General features: G+C 39.8%; 1 protein-coding gene across 5 annotated transcripts in view; it reads right to left on the bottom strand.

Moving 5' to 3' along the window:
* Positions 1-218: 218 nt before the first annotated feature.
* The window catches only part of camsap2a (calmodulin regulated spectrin-associated protein family, member 2a), a 59,564-nt gene continuing 34,844 nt past the window's right edge, over positions 219-24,938 (bottom strand). Inside the window, exons 4-19 of one of the 5 annotated variants that reach the window (XM_007887308.2) lie at positions 24,280-24,354; positions 20,739-20,771; positions 18,777-18,918; positions 16,942-17,081; positions 12,211-12,304; positions 11,193-11,298; positions 10,417-10,499; positions 9,624-9,696; positions 6,850-9,061; positions 6,380-6,516; positions 5,133-5,350; positions 4,560-4,632; positions 4,363-4,419; positions 3,227-3,342; positions 2,582-2,700; positions 219-2,039 (exon numbers count right to left, since the gene is read on the bottom strand). In XM_007887308.2, coding sequence (XP_007885499.1) covers positions 1,734-2,039; positions 2,582-2,700; positions 3,227-3,342; positions 4,363-4,419; positions 4,560-4,632; positions 5,133-5,350; positions 6,380-6,516; positions 6,850-9,061; positions 9,624-9,696; positions 10,417-10,499; positions 11,193-11,298; positions 12,211-12,304; positions 16,942-17,081; positions 18,777-18,918; positions 20,739-20,771; positions 24,280-24,354 — 3,984 coding nt within the window. In that variant the 3' untranslated portion in view covers positions 219-1,733. The remainder of the gene's footprint in view (positions 2,040-2,581; positions 2,701-3,226; positions 3,343-4,362; positions 4,420-4,559; positions 4,633-5,132; positions 5,351-6,379; positions 6,517-6,849; positions 9,062-9,623; positions 9,697-10,416; positions 10,500-11,192; positions 11,299-12,210; positions 12,305-16,941; positions 17,082-18,776; positions 18,919-20,738; positions 20,772-24,279; positions 24,355-24,938) is intronic. The other 4 variants (XM_007887310.2, XM_007887309.2, XM_007887313.2 and 1 more) reach the window with 4 other exon arrangements.

Here is a 24,938-nt window from a genome sequence, read left to right as displayed (position 1 = left end):
GAGTTAGCGAAACAGATTGAGAGTATGTTGTGTCCGGTATGGACATTCAGCTGAAGTAGGCTGTACATATTCAAAACAGATTTGTAAAAAGAAATGCACAAGGCAAACGTCTTAACACTTTGTGGGAGGGAGGTTGGGTCATTGCTGTGGGATGTAAAGCAGGGAAACTAATGTGGGGGATATGTTTTCTGAACAGGTAAGACAGAACAGAGTCAAACTTTCATGCAGATGAAAGGTTTTATTACACAAATAAAACACCAGGAAACTTGGGAGGTGGATGCACTGCTTTAACTATAACAATTTCTCCAAGAAAAAAAAAGCAGGAAGCAAGTCCTGCACAGTAACACGAGGAAAAATGCCTCCGATCCAGATTATTCCAGTATTGCTTTCTACAAGATTCTCAGACAATGTGTGAATATGGCGTTAGTCTGCACTGACGAACAGCAATCCAAAGCCGTGTACAAAGTCACCACAATTTCTGCCATCTGCTTCAGCTGGATGTTCAAACAGGATATAAAAATGGACTTGTCAAAGTTTCACTTTTCCAAGACACTAAAATAAACAAGTACATGACATTTTGAGAAAGATAAACGTGCACATGATTATCTACGACGGAATGAGTCCTCAAAGGTGGAATGTCAGTTAGCTTTCTGTAGTTTTTGTTTTAAACATGAAATGCACAGGTTGTTCATCTGATCATGGAATTAATAAAACCGTTCTTCAATAAAATTGTGTACCTTTGCCATTTCCTCAATCTCATTCTCTGGATTTCTCCCCCAAAAAGCACACATATCCTAACATCACTCACTAAAGCTAATCTAGTGTCAGATTTTGGCCACATCATCCACTTAAGACTCATTCATCACTATCCATTCACAATGTGCGATGTACCCTGTTGCATGTGTTAAGAACAGGGCACCATGTAAACAGCAGTGATTAGCCACAATCGGTAGTCTCAAATGAAGCTACTGTTGCATAAACCAGTTCTGCACTTAATTCGAACGCTGGGATTGCCAGCACAGAATTCTTACTTTAATAGCGTAAAAATTGTGTAACTAACACTGTTAAGTTCCTAACTAATTGCCCAAACTGGTACAAAACCTGCATCCAGCAAGTAAGTGTTCTGGAAAAATAATGGCACCCGACCAGTAGTTATCTGTAACTGTAAATAACAGTAATATAGCAGCCTTCCAAATCCAATAGCCCCGATATATAGTTATGGCTAATACAGAGGAAAGTTTAACATGAAGACAGAATGCATAAAAAACACCGATCCTTTAAAAGATACCTTTAAATGAACCCGATGGTAGTTGTAAAAACATTAAAATGAGGAGGCAAAATGGTTACAGATATTGGGCCTTACAGTTTGGTTTCAATATGTAACCTTCAGACCAACAACGCTCCAGTGTACGAAACTACACAATAATGGTATTCATGTCACATTAACTAGCAAATAGAAAACTACAAGCATGATTCGATTCAAACTACTTTACAATTAACTTTCTTTTAAAACCTAATTGCAACAGTGATGTCTTTCGACGCCTGTTTAACACATAATACATTCCAGTTGTGCAAAATGAAAGCAGGGTCTGGTGTCCAGTTTTCGATTATTGTACAAACTAGATTGTAGACAGATCTACAAAAGATGGCAGAAAACCCTTCCTTCTCAGGCAGTTATGACGCAGTGCAATTATTTAATGCCATTAATTGTTTTCTTGATGATTTTTCCCCTACTATGATTTAGAAGGAGTGAGTTTTTTAGGCGTTCCAGGTCTCTTATTCTGCCACAAGTGGCCGTGGATGATAATTGCGTCCACACTGGCTGATATCGTTTTGGCAGGAATGTTGCTGAACTGCTTCCGATCTGAGTTGTACTTGTAAAGTCCCTCAATCATTTTCTTTCCGATACCTTTGGGTCCTATTCCTGCCAGTTTAACGATCTCTTCGGTTTCCAGACTGTAGGTATAGAGTGCTCGGAATTGGCATGCAGGATCCCGGAAAAGAATCAAAAAATGATTGGCTTCTGACTTCTCTATTTCCTAAATAAAACCAATAAGGCAAATTGTTAGCAACAGAAATAGGCGATTGGCATCTATCAGAGCAAAAATGTTAAAACGGATTTCAGCATTATACAGCATATTTAGTACTGAACGCATTAAACTGTGACAAAATGAATCCCTGTTAGCTGGACTTTACAGAAAAATGTCATTAAATTATAAATGAATTGATGATTCTGCAAAATTATTGATGTTCTGAATTCCCAAGAGAATAGAGAAAATCTAGACCCAGGTGGAATTTGTATTCCCATAAAGCTTTGGGGTCTGCTATATGATGATCCTTGCATTTGACTTTCATGCCGGAGGTGGTCTCAAAGCACTTCACAGGCTATACTGTAATGTATAGTGACATTTTGCCGGAAAACATGACAGACAACTTGGACAGCACTGTCCCACAAATGGCCATGAATAAGCAATTCTATCTGGGAGACTGGTGGCTATGCAAAGTAACTTGTTTTGATAAGTTGTATTCTTTCAGTTTTTAAAATTAAAATCATACAAATTCAAGAAGATGCAGATCTTACCGCCAATATTTTATTTTTCTGATTCTCATTAACTCTTCCAGCCAGGCAGCAGTGAGATATAGCATTCTGAATGATGTGTTTGTTTGATTTTGCACTGGGCTCTTTGTATAACTTTGGTCCTGCAATACAAGATTAGCAAATAAATTGCAACAAACGCATTTGATGTTTTAGCTTTTTAAAATAGTTTTTTTAAAGCAGTAACACTGAAATCTTCTCCTTGGATCAGATCAAATGAGCACTTGTTTTTTTCATGAATTGTACTTGGCTTGTGTTGAAGTGCCAACCCAGACTAGGAGTCGAAAGTCCTAATGTGGGGCTTGAACCCACAATCCCAGTCTAGCTCAAAGGTGAGAGCATTACCAACTGAGCCTGATTGACACCCAGCTGGATGTACATGTTCATGCAGGAGTGAAGTGTACAGTCAGTTTGGTCAATGAGATAATTACACCACAAAGCCTGAAGCTATCCAACACTGCATGGACTTGCATCCCATTGACTAATCCCACGAGACAACCATTTAAAAGCATGTCATCAAAACTTCTGTTTGAGCAACTTTTCAGGAGGAAGTGGTTCCAGATTTTTAAAAAAGGGCACTTAAAACACTCGGCAAAGAGCACCAAGTATAAAATGAACGTCTGAATGTACCTGTATATTCTGTTGCTGAGGCCACTGAGGAAGTGGTGGAGCCGTTCTCCCAGTCTTTCTCACCACTGTGACTTGCATTACAACTCGGTGACACAGAGCCCTCCACTGATTCTGTCCTGCACAGTAGTTTGTTTTTTGTTAAAACAGTTTATATAATAAATCTAATATTCAAAGCAGACACCTTTTTTTTAAATTAGAGGCCAGATTATTAAGAGAAACATTATTTTTACTGTACATTGCTTTGTTTTATCCATGGGTTTCTTCCTGAAATCCAGGTTATAGGTTTTTAATTGAAATTAATGATATGTTTGAACCCCACTATAAAGAATTGCTCTGAACTAAACAACTTATGGAGGCTCTTTACTGCTTTCTGAAGTGAAAAAAAAGTACTAATATTTCTGTTGAAGTTTCATCACATCTAGGCTCGACTACACCAACTCCCTGCTTGAAGACCTTCCCAACTCTTCCCACCACAAACTGCAGATCATCCAGAACTCATGTCCTCTCCCGCATCAGGCCCCGTGACCCCATCACCCTCATCCAGCTCCACTGTCTCCTCACTACCTAGAGGATAGAGTTCAAAATCCTCATTCTAGCCTTCAAGGCCCTCCACAGCCTTGCTCCTTCCCAGCTCTGCGACCTGCTGACCCCGTATCAACCTGTCCATTCGCTCTGCTCAATAAGCTGTGGCCTGCTCCACGTCCTTCACGCGGCCCGCCCCACCATCGACGGTCAGGCTTTCAGCCTTTCTGGAACTCTATACCACATTTCCTTTGCCTCGATCCCTCCCTTGCTTCCTTCAAGGTGCATCTCAAAACCCTCCTCTTTGACTGAGCCTTCAGCCACCCTCCGACCCTCCCTGCCCTCTACCCTCCCAATCCCAACTCGGGTTCAAATCACTGAGTGTCCTGCACCTTGGGATGTCCTCCTGAAGTAAAAGGCGCTATACAAATGTAATTTTGCATTGTATTGTGACAATTAATCTCTAGAATTAGGACATAGCATAGCACCAACTTCAGTACTCCAATTTTTTTTAAATAAAAAGATATTCAAAGTATGCTGCCACAGTTATTTAAAGTATTTATTTTTTTCTAAAAAAGATCACATTATGCTAGTCATTTGTGCATTCTACATACATTTTATTACATCTGTTCCTCAGGGATGGTTTCAGAAGCTTCAATGACTTGCTGTACCTAAGAATTTTAGAGTTGAACAGCAGTCAGACGTAACCACTTGATTACTGAACAGAAAATTCAGTCTGAATTTCTACGTGGTGTCAGACTATTCCCAAATACAAACATGCAATTGAGATATTAAGTACAATTAATATTACCTGGGAGTTCTTTTTCCTGAATGTGTATGATCTGTCTCTGCTAGGTTTAGTGATGCCAAAGACAGACTGGACACTGGAGAAAAAACAAAATCACAGTTAGAATAAAATGCTTGTTAAATGGAATACAATTTCTTGCTGCAGATTTTCAATTTATTGTTCTGGGCATTGGTGTGATTCATACACATTTTTTAAATTGCACAAAACAGTAAGTGTTGTCATCAATAACTGATGCTTTGGGTTTATTTATCCTCTCAACAATTTTCTCCTCTCCTAAAAGCATTTGACCATTCTTTCCTTATACTGGGGTATCTCAACTTGGTGGGCACATTTGAGGCACACTATTTGACTGCCACAGATAAGCCTAACCCTGTCCTTGCCCAATGTACACAAACACACACCATAGATAGCAATCAGGATAGGACACTGGCCAATTATACTTCTCCCACTGGCATTTTAGTTACAGTCAGCTGACAGCACAGGCTGGAATTGACATTCACCACTTTGTTAATTGCTATTGCATCAATTCTAGTCTCCCCAGTGATCTGACCCTTCGATAAACTGAGCACCAAGTACCTTCTGATGACCTGACAGGCGTCCTGCGATGCTCTCCATCCTCCCGGAAGGACTTTGGACGAGCTTTTTTCAGTTTTAACGTGGTGGGACGAGGCTTGATCACACTATCCATGTCTTGCATTAGCTTCAGCTGTTTCTTTCTCAGATATTCCTGCTTAATAAACTCTCTGCGTGCTCGTTCATCTTCCTTTTTTTGCCGCTCCTCTTCTGCTTTGCGCCTATTTGGGGTGTGGGCAAGAAGGGAGAAATTGTTTATTGGACGTCAAATCATCCTAATCATTTTTGTGCAAGTGTGTGGTCTGTAACCACAGTCAGGCTGCAGTCTATCCAGAAGTATGGCGCTGTGTTAACATGTAATAACTAAACTAGCTCAGTAGCTCAACTGCACACCAGCCAACCTTCTCACTGCTCATGTTAGATCATTTAAAAGCAGCAAGGATCCAATCTGGTAAAGGACTGAATAAAATAATATCCAGCTGTCCTTCACCCACTCATCCTAGAATGATAATTAACTGTACTCTTATGCACTGAAATGAGAGCATGAGTACAAGTAACATCACAAACTTGTATTTCTGAGGTTATTAGGTTTAAACAAACGATTTGCCATGAAATCAGTCCCGTGATGCACCAACCTATTTACAGAAAATGGTTTCCACTCAAATAGTATCAGAAGTCACATCTGTCTGTTCAGGTGGACGTTAAAGATACCATTTCAATATTCTAAAAGAGAATCTGTCCCAATGTCCTGGCCAATAAATCTACAGATAAAAATTAATTGCCCTCTTCGGAACCGTTTGTGTTGTCATTGCCTTGCGAAAATTGGCTGCCGTCTTTGCCTACAAAATATCCAGTCATTACACCTTGCAGCAAATCCTGTGAAATGTTTTGAGATATTCTCCCTTCGCCAATGGAATTGGTTGGTTAGGACACCCGAAGAAGTTTCCTTCTCTTTTCAAACCATGCCGTGGGATCTTTAACATCCACCTGATCAGGCAGATAGGACCTTGGTTTAATGCTTCATCCAAAAGTCACTATCTCTAACAACACAGCACACCCCCAGCATAGTATTGGAGTGTCAGCCTAGACGATACAAGTTCTGAGTCTTGACATGGGGCTTGAGCCCACAACTTTCTGACTCAAAAATGTTACCAACTGAACCAGGCCGACACGCAAGGAGCTTTTATTGAGATATTAGAATACAAGTAGCCAGATATTCGTCTCCTGTCCTCCAGCTGTCCTCACCATACCTGGTTTCTTCCTTTTTCTCTTCTAACTCAGCCTCCAGCTGCTGTCGCCGAACCTGCTTCTCCTTCTCTCGCCTCATCCTTTTCTCCAGAAGTGCTGCTCGCTTCACGGCAATGTCATCCTCAGCTTTCTGATCATCCTTTAAAAAGATTTTGTTTTACAGTTTGCTTGTATTTAAACATTTGAAGGAGGATAATTTAATAGAATAAGAGAACAAATACATCTTGGCAGTATCCCAATTATCGGATTATTTGAACACTTAGTATGCAAACAATACTGAACACAATTTCACTAAATGAATGCTATTATATATATATATATATCTTTTCACCTTAGTGTTACATCTTTGCTAATTCTTATCCCCTCTTCCAATGTGATGCTTCCATCTCAGAGACTCAAAATAGACAGTCCCATTGTTAATTCACTCTAACACTGCAAACTAAGAAAGTATAATACCTTTACAAGCACTTACTTTGAAGAAGAACCCACAACATAACTTCTGATCCTCCTCAAAGTGCTCTCTGTCAGCATCACCTTCATTTGTTTCATCCAACTCTGTTTCCTCCTCTGAAGGTTTCAGGTCTGAAAGGGAAACCTCAATTAAACCAGCCTTTGGGGTCTGGTTAGGAGGTTCCTTCTTTTTAACAGGACTGTCGGGAAAATCCACAGATGCTTCTCTGGACACTGAGGGCATTTGAGCAAACCAGAGCTCAACACGGCTTATTCCATCATCCTTGTCTGTGTGTGAGGGTTGCTCATCAGTCACTCTGATGTCTGCTGGTTTATCATTGGTTGAATCCTCACACTTTTGCTTCGAATGATGATCAGACTGTTTCTCCCCGTCATCTCCAAGAAAAATGAAAGATCTCGTTTGGACCTGACTCGGAGAGAACTTTCTGAGGTGAGGAAGACTATCGACGGAACGAGGGAGACTGAGGACACGATTTAGAGGGGTGATTTTCAATTCACTTGGCCTTGTGGTGCGAGAGTTTTTAACATGAGGGTACGCAGGCTTTCTGTGCAAAATTTGTGGGGAGCGTTGAGTCGAGCGAGGTGATTCACCAGAAGAGGATAGGGAAGGAGAGAGGGACCCGGTTGATCTTGAAGAAGATCGAAGCTCTCGGACTTGCTTTTGTGGGGATGGTTGAGGGGGAGAAATTACCCAGGCTTGTTGTGGTTCTCGCATGTGCATTATTACTTCTTGCTGTTGTGCCAAACGTTGCATCTCCTGTTGCAGGGCATGTAAAGCAGTGTTCATTTTCTCAATTAACCGGTTGTATTCCACTATTTCAGCCTCTCCTATGGCCTCTTCCGAGGGGCTAGCTAAGTTCCATGAAACTTGCTTTTCTGAATCAACTGGTGTGGTAGGGGACTTAAGGCCCTGTGTATGTAGTTCATCCAGATCTCTTTTGATGCCATCTGCTGAATTGCAGTTCATTCCGACTTCCTCGATTTTCAATTCCTCATTTTCATCAATTGGCTCCACTTTAGACACTTTCTTCTGCTGTGAAGATTTCTCACTCTCATCACCAAGCTCTTCCTTCACTGTGCAAATGCCATCAGCCTTCTTTCTCACTACGTGCAGAAATGCAGTCCTGCCCATTTTCTGCCTTTGCCTTGTAAAAGCAGCCTCAACTTTCTTCTTCTGGGCTTCAATGGCTCGGCGCTTTTCTTCTAGTTTCATTTTGAGCTGAACCATCTCAGATGCCAGCAGCTGAGCGGTATCTCTGGTTTGCCTGAGGGGACTCAGCTCAGGCGTCTGACCCCAGGACACCACGCCTGGGGTGTTAAGCTCTGAACTCTCTGGTGTTGTCTTTTGGGAACTACTGCCACTCAGTCTGGGATCGGTGTGGTTCAGCTTTCTGAATTTTTGCTCAGCAAAGCTGGTCATTTTAATTGCAGACCCAGGGGAGATAGCATTTCCAACGTGCAATGCAGTACTCAGTGAATTTGCAAGAGGAGTTGGCAAACATTTGTAATTACTGTTGGTTATGTCAGTGTCATGAGGTTTTGAAGGATCCTCCAGGTCCGAATCCATACTTACAGTATAATCCCTTAAGGAAGAATCCTCATCCATTGTCTCTTGAATATCTTCAGATGGCACATGAATCCCAGTGTCCACCTCAGTGTTATCAGTCATAGGGCTTACAATGCCCTTAATCTCTGCAATTGAATCCAGGCTGCTGGCTTGGTTCATTTTAGGTTTGACAGGCATGTCACTGCTATTTTTAAGATGCAGGAAAAAGCCATCAGTTAGCTGTTCTGATTGAAGATCCGAAGATTTGTCTACATCATGAATTATTTGCAGAGCTTCTTCAATGCTTGGTGGCCCAATATTATTGCTATAGTCATCCAAATCGCTAATATTTTCAATTGGTCCATTTAACACGGTATCATGCATCGATCTTCTCCTTGGGTTTCCTAACCCATGCCTCTTGGTCGAACTTTTAGGGGATTTATCAGTGTGATTAGGTAAGTGCATTTCCTCTTCAATTCCATCATTCTGCCCATTTATTGGCTGGAAAGATGAGTTTCTCATTAAACGTTTGGGAGTGTTGTTGAGGTTCGAAACCAAACTGTCATTGCTAATTGACCTAATTATCGGCCGATTATTGGGGGTGGAGATATCAAGGTTGTTCTCGGAATCAAAGGGAATGCAGAATGCCACTGCTTGGGGAGACGACCTGTTTCAACGAAAAGTAAAAGCCACGTGATTAATGGATTAACAAATTAGATTAAGATATATATAATAATCCCTGCATTTGATATAGCGCCTTATTAGGTCTTCGAAACGTCTAAAAGCACTTCACAGAATATACTGTAAAGTGAATTGATTGTATATTTTGAGGGAAATCAAGTGCATAAACATTTTGATCGTGGCAGGCTGGCTCAGTGGGTTGTGCTTTGGGTTGAAGGTTATGGGTTCAAACCCCATATCAGGGCTTTGAGCTCAGTCTAGGTTGCTACTCCAGTGCAGTGAAGAAGGATTAGTGAATCGTCCTTCTCTTGAGACTTAAACTCAGGTCCTGTCTGCTTGTTCAGGAGGATGATAAAGATCCCATGATACTATTCAAAAACACAATGGCATTTCTCCTGGTGTTCTGGACAACATAAGATTATAAAACAAAAGACTTCAAAAGCAAGGAATCAATTTCTACCTATCTAAATTTCAAGTCAGGAATACTAATTATTAATTATTATTATTAATTGAATGCCTTTTCAAACTGTACGTTTTTAATCACCCACCTTGGTTTCTTTTCAGGCCAGGTTCCCGCATAACCCTCCACGTAAGACAAGGATGTTGATCGCCGCATCATTCCTAGAAGAATAAAATAGCCATTTCTAACCTTTAGATATTAGTGTTCGCCATTCAAGCATTTCAGGAACACTAAATATATGTAACTAAGTACTTAAAATCGGAATGGAAGGCTCAATGAGTAAATACAGATACAAGCCAGTGAGATGTCTCCAGGTCTCTGTGCACCATAGCTGGTTGCTAGGCATGTTAATGACCTGAGATAGCTGGGCTACAGAATTGTCTCTACCTCTATTCCAAATCAATACAAAGATGATTGATTTCTCCTGTAGGCAGGAATTTAATGAGAAAAAAAAAATCATAGAATTTGCTTGATAATATCTTTTTGGCAAACTCAAATCCCAGTTGGAAAAGCCTGGAAAAAGTCTGGTGGCAAACTGGAAATTGCAGTTCAAAGTAACATATCTAGTTAACAATAATAATCCTTGTATTTGAAATAGTGCCTTGCCACGTTGTTAAGTCTGAAAGCACTTCACAGGATATACTGTAAAGTCGATTTGTATAAAAATTGTATTGTATTTTTTGGGAGAAACATGACAGCCAGTTTGTGCACAGCAATGCCCCACAAACAGCCATGGAGTAAGTGACCAATTTTATTTGGGGAATTTATTGGTCAGGACACTGGGAGAAACTCCTTTCTCTTTTCGAATAGTTTGTGAATACAAGTTGAATTGAAATTCTCTCCCCCCACCAGGGAATAGGCTACAGGAATTTATTTGTTACCTGTACCAGAAGAATGAGGTCGTTGCTGGGTGTGTCTCAAGGGTAGAAGGGGCTGTGAGGGTGAAAATGTCGGACTCACTTTGCTGAAAGAAATCAAAATATATCCAATGTTACCCATCGACAATTATGATCTTCAAAAATAATCTTAAAAAATATTACTGTTTTCCTTCCATGAAGTAATTTGAAATGACTGAACGTTAAACTCCAAAAAAACCACACTGTAAACTTTGAAGACCAAAAATCTGTGTTGGAAGAGAAGAAGCCAACTGGAATTGGAGTGTGGAATCTTTTAGCTACATTGCCTGCATTTGTGAGCCTGACAGAACCTTGGCAACGTCTAATTGATATCGCTTTCTCCCCTTAACTCTATTCCTCTAAAAGCAGCAAGACTGCTGACAAAGTTCCATAGTTTTCCAGAACTCCACTTAGTCAGGGACTTAGTCAAAGAAGGGGAGCGTTGCCTCGTTCCACTGAGGATCTTATAGGATCAAATATACAAGTTAACAGTTGGCCTTGTCTCTTTGAATGGTAAGCTTTCATGATGTTCTGGGTAAATGTACATTCCATTTCTGAGTTAACGTATTATCTACATAGACATTCCCTGTTTATTTAATTAAATTGGGACTGTATGTAACTATTTTCTCCAATAAGTCTGTATCCAGCTTTTCGTGGCACTCTTTGTGTAAAAAGTTCATCCTTAATTGTTTCATTCCTCATTCTCAACTTCACCAGCTGCGTATTCCATCTCTTTCAGACGTCATCCAATGTAACTTTACCTGGAGCTGAAGGCAGAGCTGGGAGAAGTATCCGTGAAGCTCCTTCTAGTAGCATTCGAAATTGGGAAAGCAGCGGTTATGTTCCTTATAGGCTGGACTGGTTCAGCTATGAGTAAAAGTTAGATTTAAGATAAACTCAAATACAAAGGATCCATCTTTTTTTCTGGTAGTGAAGAGTGAACGGAGAGGATAGCTCAAAGTACATTACAAGATATTTAATCTAGAAATATTAGACACTGACCTTTTGTAAGATTGCCTTTAGGTGATATACAAATAGGGTGATGTGCTTTCTATGAGGAGTTTGTAAATAATAATCTGATTTGGAGGCATTATCAGATTATGCCAAGGAGAAGAGGCATTGTACAGATTTAGGAACATGGAGCAAATGTTTTATTGTCTGTTACAAATCTGACAAACAATGCAATATTACCCATGAGCACTGCACATCTGAGAGGCACATGTTATAAGGTCATTTATTAGCCATTTACGATATAATGCACATTTATATTGTGCGTTACAGGTGAGAACGACATCTCAAAATCCTCAACAAAGTTGGATGGGCACCTGAGCTGGGGGGGGGGGACACAATGTCCTTTACTGGCTTCTAGTCAACTCTGCGAAGCACTTTAAAACATCAAGGAAGATATGAAACATAAGCTGTGTTTCGTCCACAAAATATACAGTCAATTCACTTTACAGTATATTCTGTGAAGTGCTTTGAGATGTCTTGAAGACGTGATAAGGTGCTGTATCAAATGTAAAGATTATTATTATTATAATAAAGAACGTGGCCTTCAAGAAGAAACTAGACAGATACCTTAAAAAGAGTCAGCTACAGGGGTATGAGGAAAGGGCAGGCAAATGGGAGTGATAGGATTGCTGTAGGTAGACGGCACAGACATAGTGGGCCGAATGGCCTTCTTCCGTGTTATACATTTCTATCCTACTGACCTGGAGTCATCACTATCTGATGCCCTGCAATGTATAACCCAACAGCTATGATGTTTCAGGCACTTACCTTCCACTTCACAAACCACTCGAGGCTGCACAAAAGGGGGTTTCACCACCTCAAACCACCAGAAGAGTTCTGCCATAAACACCAGGTAATTATTCTACAGTGAAAAAAAGATTTAAACTTGGTTGAATAAATTTACAAGCAGTCAATCAATGTGCAAACCAAATACTAGAAGCAAGCGTATACACATCTAAATATACGATACAAATGTGTGTGTTCTGAAAACAGAAGATACTTTGTGTTTAATTGTATTCAAAGGGACTGAATGACATAAATGTTGCCCAATCTACACAATGAAGATGACGATACAGAATGTACCACAGGAGGTCAGTCTTCACAAGGAAAAATACTGCGTAGTCCCAATGCAGAATCTATCCAAACAAAGGCATTGAACCAAATGTACCAGGAGTGTACAATACAAGGTAATAATTGAATACAAAGGGAAGCAAAATAGAATGTTATGGTTCTACAGTACAAAAATTGTAATAAAAATGCACCCCCAAAATACCCTCAGTTCTGGGACAGTTTCCAAAACAAAAGGAAAAGAAGACACATGGGAAGCATCATTTCGGGACAGACAGGGGGAAGTATTTCTTCACCCAAATAATAATGAAAGAATGGAACGGGTTACCAGTAAGCTTGTTTGAGGCTAAGGTAGCATTGCACTGCACTGGGCTAATACAAAAGCTGTGAGGTCGTTAACCCAAGTGGTTCAAGAGTAGAGGTCGGTACCAGAGATTTGAAACCAGAAACAATATTGCAACGAGATGTCATTTTCTGTTAACAAGCTACCAGTTTTAAATATTGATGCAACATCCCTGAACAACAAACACCATTATCTAACAGACTAACTGGCCATATATGAGTATTTATATCCCGTAATGACAAGAGATACAAATACTGTACTAGTTTTACTGTCTGTCAGGCCTAAGTTAGGCGCTGTCAGTACCACTCAATGATTTTAGAAAACTGATTGAACAACAATCTGCTCAACAGCAGATGGCAGGCACATGATTTCAGCATGTCAACCGATGCAGTTTTTTTTACTCTGAGAAATGCTGAACCATGGCAACCCTACTACCTTGACGTTGAGCACACATTTTGTGTGCTTTAGTTTCTTGAACAGTGGCCAGCAAGCAGTTACCCAGAATTGGGCAGAAGTGGTTTATTGTGCAGCATTAAATTGGCTTAAGGTTCAATAATTACTTTGGCTGAAGTTCTAGACGTGGTAATGTATGCCTCAGAACAGAAGTTGTGTTTTTTTTAATACCAATATTTATTTTAACTGTGCCATTTTCCTTTCATCAGCAGTTTATAAACCGATTGTAGTTGCACATAAATGTTCATCAGCCTGACCATAAGGGGGGAAACTATACTTTGATCTGCAGTGCACTATGATTTGTGCATGGAAACCGGATATTTTTCTTTATGAGGCAGAATGCAGCATTAGGAAACAGTCCTCAGACTGTGCATATTCTGAGGAATGTTTGCCTCACCACATTGGCTTCAGAAATTGTACTGAAAAGGAACCAAAGCAAATGTGGCAGCCAATTATGTTCTTTGAGCAGCAAGATGAAAAACTCTGTGGTTTTCAGTTTTAGATTAGCACATTTGAAAAGGTCAATACTACAATATAGCAAAGCAGCTCTGCAGCGCAGACACCTACAGAAGGTCTCTGCTACAATCCAAGCACACTGATCCAAGCGTTGCAAATTCAATTACATGCAATGATATTTAATTTAAACAAATTCACTTAATAGGTATTGGAATTTGTAACATGGTTAATGGGCCTGCACACGGTAATGGAGGTACTCAGTTCAGAGTGCTTTCCTGAAACAGTAATGTTGCTTAATCTTGACGAGCAGTTCAAATTTTTGGTTTGTGGTCATAATAATTCAAGAGTTATTTTCTAATGAAACAGATTAGCAATGAGATTTTAAGAATGTCATGGGGCAGATGGGGGGAAAATGACAACAAATTAGAATAACCCAAAGAAAAGTTTGAAAAAATATCCCTCTAGGTTTCTTCAGTTGCATCTAAGCACTAAGTACATTTGAATTGCTATCTAAGTGAGATGAGAAATGGCAACCTATAATAGGCATAATTTCTTAGCTCTTTCAACATCTTAAATTTACGGTTGCATTAATGTCCGACTCACCATGAACACGTTCAATCAATGGTTTAAACATTTTATTTCAAGGGGAATTAAGATTTCAAAAAAAAAAAAAACCTAAATAAATTCACTCAGAATTAGAAATATTTAAAGACAGTTTATTGCTGAGTCAGGCATCACACTGAAAGCACAGAAGGAATGTCAAAAGGCTGCAGGATATTTTGAAGGTATTGAAACGGTGTGATTGGTGAATGTTGAATTATATTTAACCCTCCAGAATAGTTTGTCCAGTTTATTTTACTGATGAGCCTTTCAGAAGGGAGTCACAATTTAAGCGTCTTCTGTGCTGTAAATGAGATGCTGCAATGACAAGTAGCTGTACAAAGCTTATAGGTTCAACAAGTTTTTGAATGGCAAAGGGCCATTGTACAGCTGAAAACAGATCTTTCTTGTATCCTAACGGTTTGCGAACATGTGAACAGCTTCCTGGAGTTGCCGTAGAAACATCAATACTTTCAGCCCTTCCCCCAACCCCCTTAAAAGATAGAGCTATGACAGAATGTTTGTTCATTGCCAAAAGTGCCAACAACATAATACAAAGGAGCATTTTCAGCAGAATATTCCACAGAACAAGGGCCTGGAGTTCTGAATTTCTACCCGTAGGAAAATCAAGCAATCACTTACAAAATATTTCCCTCTTGTAGTTACAAATCATGACTGCCAGTTTCTCAGCTCCTCTGACTACTTCATTTACCATTACATTAGCACTGGGAACACCAGCACATTTTTGTACATTTGAAGAATGCTACACATAGGGATATTTCAAAGACCGTTTTGCATTACTGTTGCATCAGGTTACTGTAAAAGAGAGAAATTGGATAGCTGAGTGGTGATATTATGCCTTATTTGGCTTCTCCCATGGAATAATACATGGCAGTGTTTTTTTTCAATATCCATTTTCACTCAGATGTGATGAACTCACAGGTTTTCTTCTCAAGGGACTAATCTCTTCTGGTAAATTTGTGTGAACAATCAGATAATTCCCAATTCAGTAACTAATCAGCTAGTCATTATCCTCCGCCGGTGAGGGGGGGTGCACTGTGGTACACTGCTGTGCGCAATTGCCTGCCGCGTTTCCCCTACAAATAAGTCCAGTAAATTCTGTGGAGCGCTTTGAGACGTCTTGAAGACATGTTAAAGCACTATATCAAATGCAAGGATTATTTAGGGCTGAGCTAGCTCTAAGGTGATGTGTTTGACAACAGAATATCAGAATCAACCCAATGTGACTGTCTCAGGTCCGCAGTATTCAAGGGCACTGCTAATGACAGGGACTGTTGCACTCAGTTCCTGTTAAACACTACAAGCCAAGGCCCTGCTGGGCAGCGTGGCTTTAGCAGGACATGCTCGTCAGGCAGTGCTCACAATAACGGCTCCAATATGAGTAGACTCCAACAGTACTCCAACACACACTTTTGGATCCCCAATCCCTAGATCTTGCCAATCTGTGCCTAATTGTTTCCGGAATTATGCAAGTATCCCTATCAGGGAGAAAGAGTGTGTAATCCATTCCAGACACAGGAAAATTTCCATTGTGTGGTGGCACGCATGTTTAACTCTGTGTGGTTTGGATACTCTTAAACATGGCGATAAGTTTCCACACGAATCAGGCACCCAGCTGACCAAAAACAAAATCAGGCTTCATGTTTCATAGATTCTGCAAGAAAAGCAATGATTTTTTTCCTGCTGTCTGCAGTGGAAACATTTCAAATGTTGGCTAGTTTCTTTATCAAATTTTTGCAAAATTTCCTTCCATTCCAATCTCTTTTCTCACTCTCTATTTTTTGTGCATTTATTTTGCTGCTATGCTCCTAATTTGTTCCTATTCCTGATCCAATTTTCCTTGAACTTATCCACTATTCCTTAAAGTACATCATAGATCTTCATTATTGCATTATTGTGCACCATTGACTGCAGTGTTTTGTCCACAAAATCTAGTCACTTCACTTTACAGTGTATTCTGTGAAGGGCTTCGAGACATCTTGACGATGTGGTAAGGTGCTATATCAAATGCAAGGATTATTATTATTAGCATCGCCCAAGTGTTTGAATCCAGCAATAGCAGTGTACAATTCCCGGTTTCTTTTGTTGCTGCATCAAATCGTGACAAGCAAAAGTCCCTGGAATGTAATGTAAGTTGTATGCGCTGCTACTGGTTCAACACTTGATGGCGATAACCTTGCTGTTAAAAAGAAACAAAATATACCTAAACAGAACATTTAATATCCAAATTCATCCTAACTAGGTCAATTCCGAGCTCATCCCCAGGACAGAACACCAGAGTTTTGTGAAGCCATTGATAATGCTGTGCTGTGAAGCAGATTAAAACTGACCACTTCAGCATTTTCACCTGGCCTTTTGACTTACGGTAGAGTAGACAAAGTCAGGAAACTCTTAAAGTAAATGAGATTTAGTAATGCATTTAAGCAAGGATACTATCAGTCCTTTATTCCACTACATCATTACATTGTAGCAGCTAATTCAACAATTACTTACAGCAATGGAATATCAGAGAAATCAATTGTGAAGCAAATAAGGTGAACTGGGATAGCCAGTGTTACCTTGATAGAGGAGGAGGCGTAGAGCATATCTTCCAGGGTAAAATGGCAGCACTGGTTCAGGTACCCCTGACAAAAGTCCTGAATCAGTTGCAGATTATAGAGACCATCAGCCAATGACATGGTCTCCTTCAGGCATATATCTGAGGAAACAAAAAAATAATTGTGACGTTTAAGTGTCTTAGAATTGCGGAAGCATTCCTCCAGCCTCTTTTTAGGAAGGTCTGCACAGCTAAATATCAATGGTTTCATCAGTCTATCTGTGACTGTCAACATGTGTCAATGTCTCTTTAACACTTATGGACTGACAAGTCCATGGCTGTTGGGCTAACATTCTAAATCGGTGCCAATGACTTGATAATAATAATAATAATAATCCTTGCATTTTGATATAGTGCTTTTCACGTCGGGAGGACGTCCCAAAGCGCTTCACAGAACACACTGTAAAGTGAATTGACTGTATATTTGTGGGTGAACGCGGCAGCCAATTGCACACAGCAATGTCCCACAAACAGTCGTAGATTGAAAATGACCAATTTATTATTGTTTTTGGTTTTGGAGGGATTATTATTAGGCTCTGTGTGGAGTAAGGAAACTTGCCCAAGGTTTCGCCCTCTGCCTGGAATTGAACTCAGGTCTCTCGCTTGCAAAGCGAGTGCTCTAACCACTGAGCTACAGGACTCCTACAGCTACAGGACTTGATGCTAATAAGAGTCATCTATGAACTTGTGCGCATTTATAATCCAGACATTTGGTTTATAGTATATAAGTATTTTTAGGGAATAAAAGTTGAGAAAACATTGCAACAGCGGGTATTACAGTGGAGTCCCGATAGCTCAGCGGTTAGAGCCCTCGCCTCGCAAGCGAGAGACCTGGGTTTGATTCCTGGCAGGGCGAAACCTTGGGCAAGTTTCCTTACTCCACATACATGATAATAATGCCTCAAGAAAAAAAACAATAATAATTTAGTCAGTCAATCCACAACTGTTTGTGGGACACTGCTGTGTGCAATTGGCTGCTGCGTTTCGCCCACAAACATACAGTCAATTCACTTTACAGTATATTCTGTGAAGCACTTTTAGATGTCTTGAAGATGTGCAAAGCACCACATCAAATGCAAGGATTATTATTATTATTCATAGATGAAATGTTGCGTTCCTCTGCACTGGAATGTCCTCATTTGGCCAGGTCATTGGGGTGATATGAAACATGTCATCATGGAAGGAACGGCAGGACAGCTGGATCTCTGGGTGCAAAGTTAGAGTGACAGAGCAGAAACCTAGGAGCAGAACACCTACCTACCTACCTGACAACCAAATTACTTGAGTTACAAAAGCAGTCTTGTGAAGGTCCTTTAGAGCCTTGAGGCAGTTACAGAAACTAATTGTTGCCCCTTAATGCTTTAATCAGCAGTGTATTTTAACCAGGATATTCAATGTATTAACTCAGTAAAATATACTTTAAATGATTTTATATATCCTTAGGGACCACTACAAAAGGCAAAGCTGGTTTGACACACTCTTCTCACAGACTCTCTAATTATAACTTATATTCTATGATCAGGCACATGTAAAGTTGGAACGTATCTTGAGGTTGGTACACGAAGTACTGGGCGCTCCCTATACCTTAAAACTTGAAGTCTCTCATCTGAGGGACAGCACCTCCAACAATGCAGCTCTTCCCCAGGTGCACTGGATAGTCAGCCTAGATTGTATGGGTTTAAAGTCCCGATGTGGAGCTTGAATCTATAACCTTCTGATTCAGAGATGAAAGTGCTACCAAATGAGGCAGGCTGACATTCTACAACACTGATTGCATTTGCAAAATTACAATCTTACCTTCCATTCGGATGACGTCAGGACAGTAGAAGTGGATCAATGCTGTTAAAGTACAACCATCTGTGGTGTCTTTCAATAGATTTTCCACTGAAGGGATGCAGGGCAGTTGTTTGGGTAGTGCTTGATCTTTCCTGTACCGGGCCTATTACCACATACAAGGGGCAATAAGATAAAACCAACCATCAGGAAATCAGATTTTTTTTAAAAAAAACTAAATGATAAGCAATTCTTTAACAATATCATAGTATTTAAGGGCTTTCCTGACCTAAGGCAAAATAGAACTTAAGCCTGTAGCACTGCATAAATGAATTTGTGAAGCTTTAGAAATGAATTTCCTGCTGCAATTTGAACAATACTGAAACCATTTCTGCCTTAACACAGAGGAGCAATGATTGAACAGTGTACTCTAGTGCTTTGAGCAAAGTTTATTTTGGATACGTTGAACATTGGGTGATGGGTAATTTTAAATGAATGTTTTAATATGGGGATGTGACCACGTATGTTATTCTCTTGTAAAGAATTTTGTACCCTGCTGCTTGTGGTAACTGAAACCCTGCCAGCAGGACTGCACATCACATTAATATAATCTCTGGCTCCTCCACTGGGACATACTGCAAGCTTAATATGCTGCTGAGAAAGTACAGGGAGGCTGGGAGCATCAATACATGCAACAAAAAAAACAGAGAACAAGTGTATATATCAGGAGTGTGTATTTTATAAGCTTGCAGTGTAGCCTCACAGTGGAACGAAAAATCATGTCAATTCTTATTGCTGCCTAAACTCAGCATTTGCACTGCTTCACATCTTGCAGTATCCCAACCGATTTAAGGCAAAATGACCCTCAAATGGAAACAGCAGTAATCACAGTCTCTAAACCAGTGATTGCTCATGGCTGCTGCTGTTGCTGGAATTATATCAAAGCCAAAGTAAGGACAAACTTGCTGCGATTCAATTTGAAACCAATTCTGCTTCACAATATAGATTATCCCTAAATCTAAGTGACCCACTGTATGTAAATACACATCTGTTTCAGGTCACCTAATTCTGAATGTTGCTATTCAAGTTAACCTAAGAGAGGTCTCGAGAGGGTTCAATTGCCAGCCCCCTCTCTGAACACTGGAGCTTTAGACAAGAGAGGCTGCATAGAAGAGCCAATAGGCTCGCGAGACCAAGAGGTTCATTTTCTGGCAGAATCGGGTCAATGGTGAGGGAATGAGACAAACTGTGAGAAATGATAAATCTCCTTGACTTAGAACCTGACATAGAACCAAGAAACATCTTTCAAACAGCATGTTGAACATGCACTATCTCCTTGTAACCCTACTTGATGAGCCACAAATACATTATTCAACTAATGTGCCTCCATGAGGCATTGAGAAGAGGCATACGATAATTGGAAAGTAGATATAAAATAGCTTTATATACAGACGTAGAATAATTCCTGATAGGATATGTGGAGGTGGAAGGATTATTTTTAAAATTCAGTGGTAAATTATATGGACAAGGAAGGTCCCAGATTCAACCTCTATTCTGTGCTTAGACAACAGATTTATTGATCTCCAGCTAACAGTTTTTCTGAAAAGTCCATGTAAAATGCAATCCTCAGTCAAATATGGGCCAGTTGGTGAATTAAATTTTAAGCAATCTTTTTGAAGAATATATATTGCTCTTAGGAGCCTTCCACTTGACAGCACAATTAATACAATATCAGAAGCCAAGGATCATCCCTTAAACATAAAGAAGTGGATAAGGTATGCGAGATGATGGATGCATTGGATTACGTGTATAACGGCACCAGTCTGGCTCAGGTTTAGGATAGCAGAGGGAGGATTATATGCAGGTGCAGTAATTTTCAGTCTAAGGCAGACTAAAACTTAACACGCCATAAAAATTACTGTTACAGCATGGGATATGAAATGGATCATTTACAAACACAAAATGGTATTCAGTACATGAACTTACAGGAACCAGTTTCCAATACCATTTGGTAGGAGACTTCAGAGGAAGGCAGCGTCAAGGAGAGACAAAGGATAGGAGTAGCAATGAGAAAGGAAAAAAAGGTCAATTGTTTTGTCAGGGTTTGTTCAACATGCAATATATGAAACGTCTTTAAATAATTACAAATGGATGCGGAATATTTTAATTTTCTTTTTACAGATTAATAAAAGATAGGAAATTCTGCATAGGTTAGTCACGTTCCTAGTTAGAGGTGAAGCCAACATTAACTTCACAGAAAACCACTGTGTACATATAATTCAATAGTAAAATTGTGGTTACACATGGTTTGTGAATCGTGAAAAATTTGAATAGATTTGGTTAATGACAAACGGGAGCCTTTTGCTCTTTGGGCAGGAATTTATTTTAACTAGTCTGCCTCGGATACAACTAAAACCACGTGAAAATGTAAAAACACCCGTTACAGAATTTCATCCTCCAGCTTGTCAAAAGAACATCCATTTCTCTTCAAAACACTCATGAAATAGGAGACAGAATTTCTCTGCAATACTGTCTTCTCTTTGGGTTAAACCTATTAAATCAGAACCCTCCCTCTTATGCTCCTGTGGGTAAAGGAAGCAAGTCTTATACTAGAAGGTCACAGGTTTGATTCCCATCGTCTAGCTGTTTTCCCCAACTGAGAACGGCTAACTCAGCACAAAGCATTAGAATTGTTTTTTGCGCCCATGAGCTAGAAATAGGGGTGGGGGGAGGAGGTTATGGGGATGAGGGTAATTAAATCAATTAGGTTTTCTGCTAATATTGCTATCTGGGTGACCGCTACTGCAAAGTGTGCACTTGCAGACACGGTTTTGGGCTCCATTGTAACTTAAGGTTCCCACAATACAGTTTAATAACCTGCTGACACTCACTATCTTATTGAGCCATGAAGAATGGGCAGTTGGGCTATGTTCAGAGTGCTACCAGTGCCTGAATTCCAGAGAGCAAGTAGGAGGGAAAGAAAAAGGGGAGAACATCTTTCAATGTGTTTAAGACAAGATTTTAAGACAAAAACTGAGCTGAGCCAAGAAATCAATTGGATTTCATTAGGTGAATACACAAATTAATCAATTAAAAACCACACGGCTCATCGTGGAGTCCTGTAGCTCAGTGTTTAGAGCACTCGCTTTGCAAGCGAGAGAACTGAGTTCAATTCCAGGCAGGGCAAAACCTTGGGCAAGTTTCCTTACTCCACACGCCTAATAATAATCCCTCCAAAACCCAAAACAATAATAAATTGGTCATTTTCAATCTACGACTGTTTGTGGGACATTACTGTGCGCAATTGGCTGGCGAGTTCGCCCACAAATATACAGTCAATTCACTTTACAGTGTGTTCTGTGAAGCCCTTTGGGACGTCCTCCCGACGTGAAAAACGCTATATCAAATGCAAGGATTATTATTATTATTATCTTTGATTTTTACTAAGGAGAATAAGAATGCTGTCCCAGGTGTTTCCTACTTTTGAACCTTTCCTAAAGCCAATTTGCTCGTGTCAGCATAAAATGCACGAATGCAAGCAACTAATATTAGACAGATGTATATTTTCTGCAACCTCAGCTTTGGCAGCAAAGAACTGTTGTCTGGAAAAATCACTGTCTGCAAAAATCACAACGTTACTAGTGTTGGGAATGCTAACTTCTGACAGTAACTTTTCAAGTATTGCAGACACGTGTTGGATATCAACAATCATTTGTCAAGTAGACAAGTAAAATTTCTACAACACGCCCTGCTAAATCCAGGGGGCTGGAACACAGGGGTAACACAGACAGATGTTAAAAGAGCAGCTTCTCAGACATGTGCTGCCCTGCCCGTCTGTGTAGTAACAGTTCATATATACAAAAGGCTGCTTAAGGTATACAACTGTTAGGACATGGTTTACTACACTTTAAACACATGTTTATATTTAAAAATGTGGTACAAGTGAGCATCAATCTAAAGCCAGACACTATATTCAAGAGATTGTTGAGCATGCAACGATATTCTTTGTTTCACCTACTTTTTATGCAACTAATCACTTGAGCATCATGGCTGCAAGTCCGCATAAAATAGACAAACAATGTACAGCTGCAGAATGCAACATGAATGAATGATAAATGCAAACAAAGCACCCCAAGATATTAACAATAGAGGAATGTGGAATAGGCTTTGATAGTGTTAACGTTTAAAGCTAGTGGAATACTTCAAATAAGTAGATTTTATTCTCCTTGGTCTTTAGAGGGCTGACAAACCCTACAGACTTTCGTCATTCATTTAAGTCAAAGTCATCTAAGTATTTTTTTCAAACATTATGTTTGCAAGAGCACAGCCTCTTTAAAAATCCTGTAAACAGTTCTTGTATAGCTGTCAGTTTGACGTCATTTGATCCTCAAACAGTGGCTTAAAAGCAGTAGTCAAGTAGAAGTATGAGCAAATGATGAAGAGTAGATTTTTTTCAATTACCTCCCAACCCATGGTGAAGAAATTTTGCGAAGTACAACTCCTGCTGATCGACAGTTTAACATCAGATCACATCATCTCAATTGACTTGGGGAGCAAACTGTGGTCAAATTAGTTTTCTACTGTGTTAGCCACTTCCACCGTCGAAACACATTCACAGCCATTTATAACAACAGTGCAACAACTTAAACTTGACAATACAAATTGGAGTAACTGTAACCATTAAGATATAATTCTAGAAGATCCATAGTGTAAAGTGAAACAATGGATAATGTTGAATGGTAATTGATTCCAATGGGCATGGTGATGTTGCCAGAAAAAAAATCTTTCTTCATTCTGTCCCTCAGAGGACAGACTGTGGATGGGGGTGTAGGGTTGTTAAGAGATTTGGAGTCCATGACAGGGAAGGATTAAGAGGCTTAATGTTTACAGGATTTGAACTTTAGAGAGATTGAGAGGAGATAATCGGTTCATTCTTTGATTATTTATCAAGTTGCATCTCATCAATGTTCTTTAACACTTAACATTTTTCTAATTGTTACACTGGATAATATACGGTAGGCAACGGTGTAGATTAGTACTTCAGCAAAGTATCTGAATGCCACCCAATTACCCCATTAAGGATTTGAAACCTGCAGTACAATGACAAGCTGTCAGGGGACAGACACTGGCTGTATGCCACTCTGCTGAAGCAGCTGCCAGGAGATATCGATTGGTTTAAAAGTTGAATATTCAACTGCACAATGAGGTCACAAGTATTGCATATTTTTCCATTAATAAAACTAGTGGCTGACAAAGGGGCAGGACTCCAGGTGGACGCATTCACACTAAATCACCTGACGTGAAACTAGTTCTGCAAAGTGTGCTTTTTTGCCTAAGTTTTGCTGCAGATTTTTTTAAAAAATAAAGAACCATGAAGGTTGTTACATAATTTGCAGAGTGGTTTACACACCCAGTGGGATGGATTGCTAAAAAAAATTCATTCATAAAATCATTTCTTTTGTCTTGCTACTATCCTTAAAATATAAAACCATTTCCCAACAGAACACTACAATATCTGGAAACTTACCCTTTGACCTCCTGGTGGTTCCGAAGCCTGGGATCTCTGTTCCTGGTTGATTATCTCTTTCAAATGTCCATTAACCTGAAATCAATTGTGAAATAGAATTTCAAGTTCACAACAATGCTTTTTCATTATAAATCTCAAGACCTTCCTCGTGACATTGATCAATGGTCGGAGGAGTGATTTTCAGACTCTTCTTGGTAGGAGATTTTGTTAAAGTGGATCAATGGAATTTTATTCAACTTTAGACCAAATGTCTAACAGAATGGGAAGAGGAGAAAGATTAGAATTTTTGGGATTTGTTCATACTATTGTCCTCAAAGCACCCAAACATATTCCGTACCCCTTCCCACAGCCAGTTATCTGGCGGCTTCATTTCATTAGTGTCATGCATGCTCTGGCTTCCAGAGGCATAAACCAGCTATGGCAATAAAGCTCATCAAAAGAAAATAAATCCTCCTATATATCAGAAAGATCAGAGTGTGGGATATTTATAGTGGTAGTAATCAGCACGAGGATCACTGAATTCTAGCTGCATGTTTCTGCTCACTGGCTAAACCTTTGAAGACATTACTAGCAGTAGAAACCTCAGGAGAGTCTCTGACCTCCCCCCGCCATCCCACTCCGATACACACTGAGACAGTCAAAACATTTATTCTACTGGA

Source organism: Callorhinchus milii, unplaced genomic scaffold, assembly GCF_018977255.1.
Source record: "Callorhinchus milii isolate IMCB2004 unplaced genomic scaffold, IMCB_Cmil_1.0 Scaffold5, whole genome shotgun sequence".
Taxonomy (NCBI): Eukaryota; Metazoa; Chordata; class Chondrichthyes; order Chimaeriformes; family Callorhinchidae; genus Callorhinchus; species Callorhinchus milii.
Note: the sequence above shows the minus strand (reverse complement) of the source record. Positions and strands in the feature narration are given on the sequence as shown.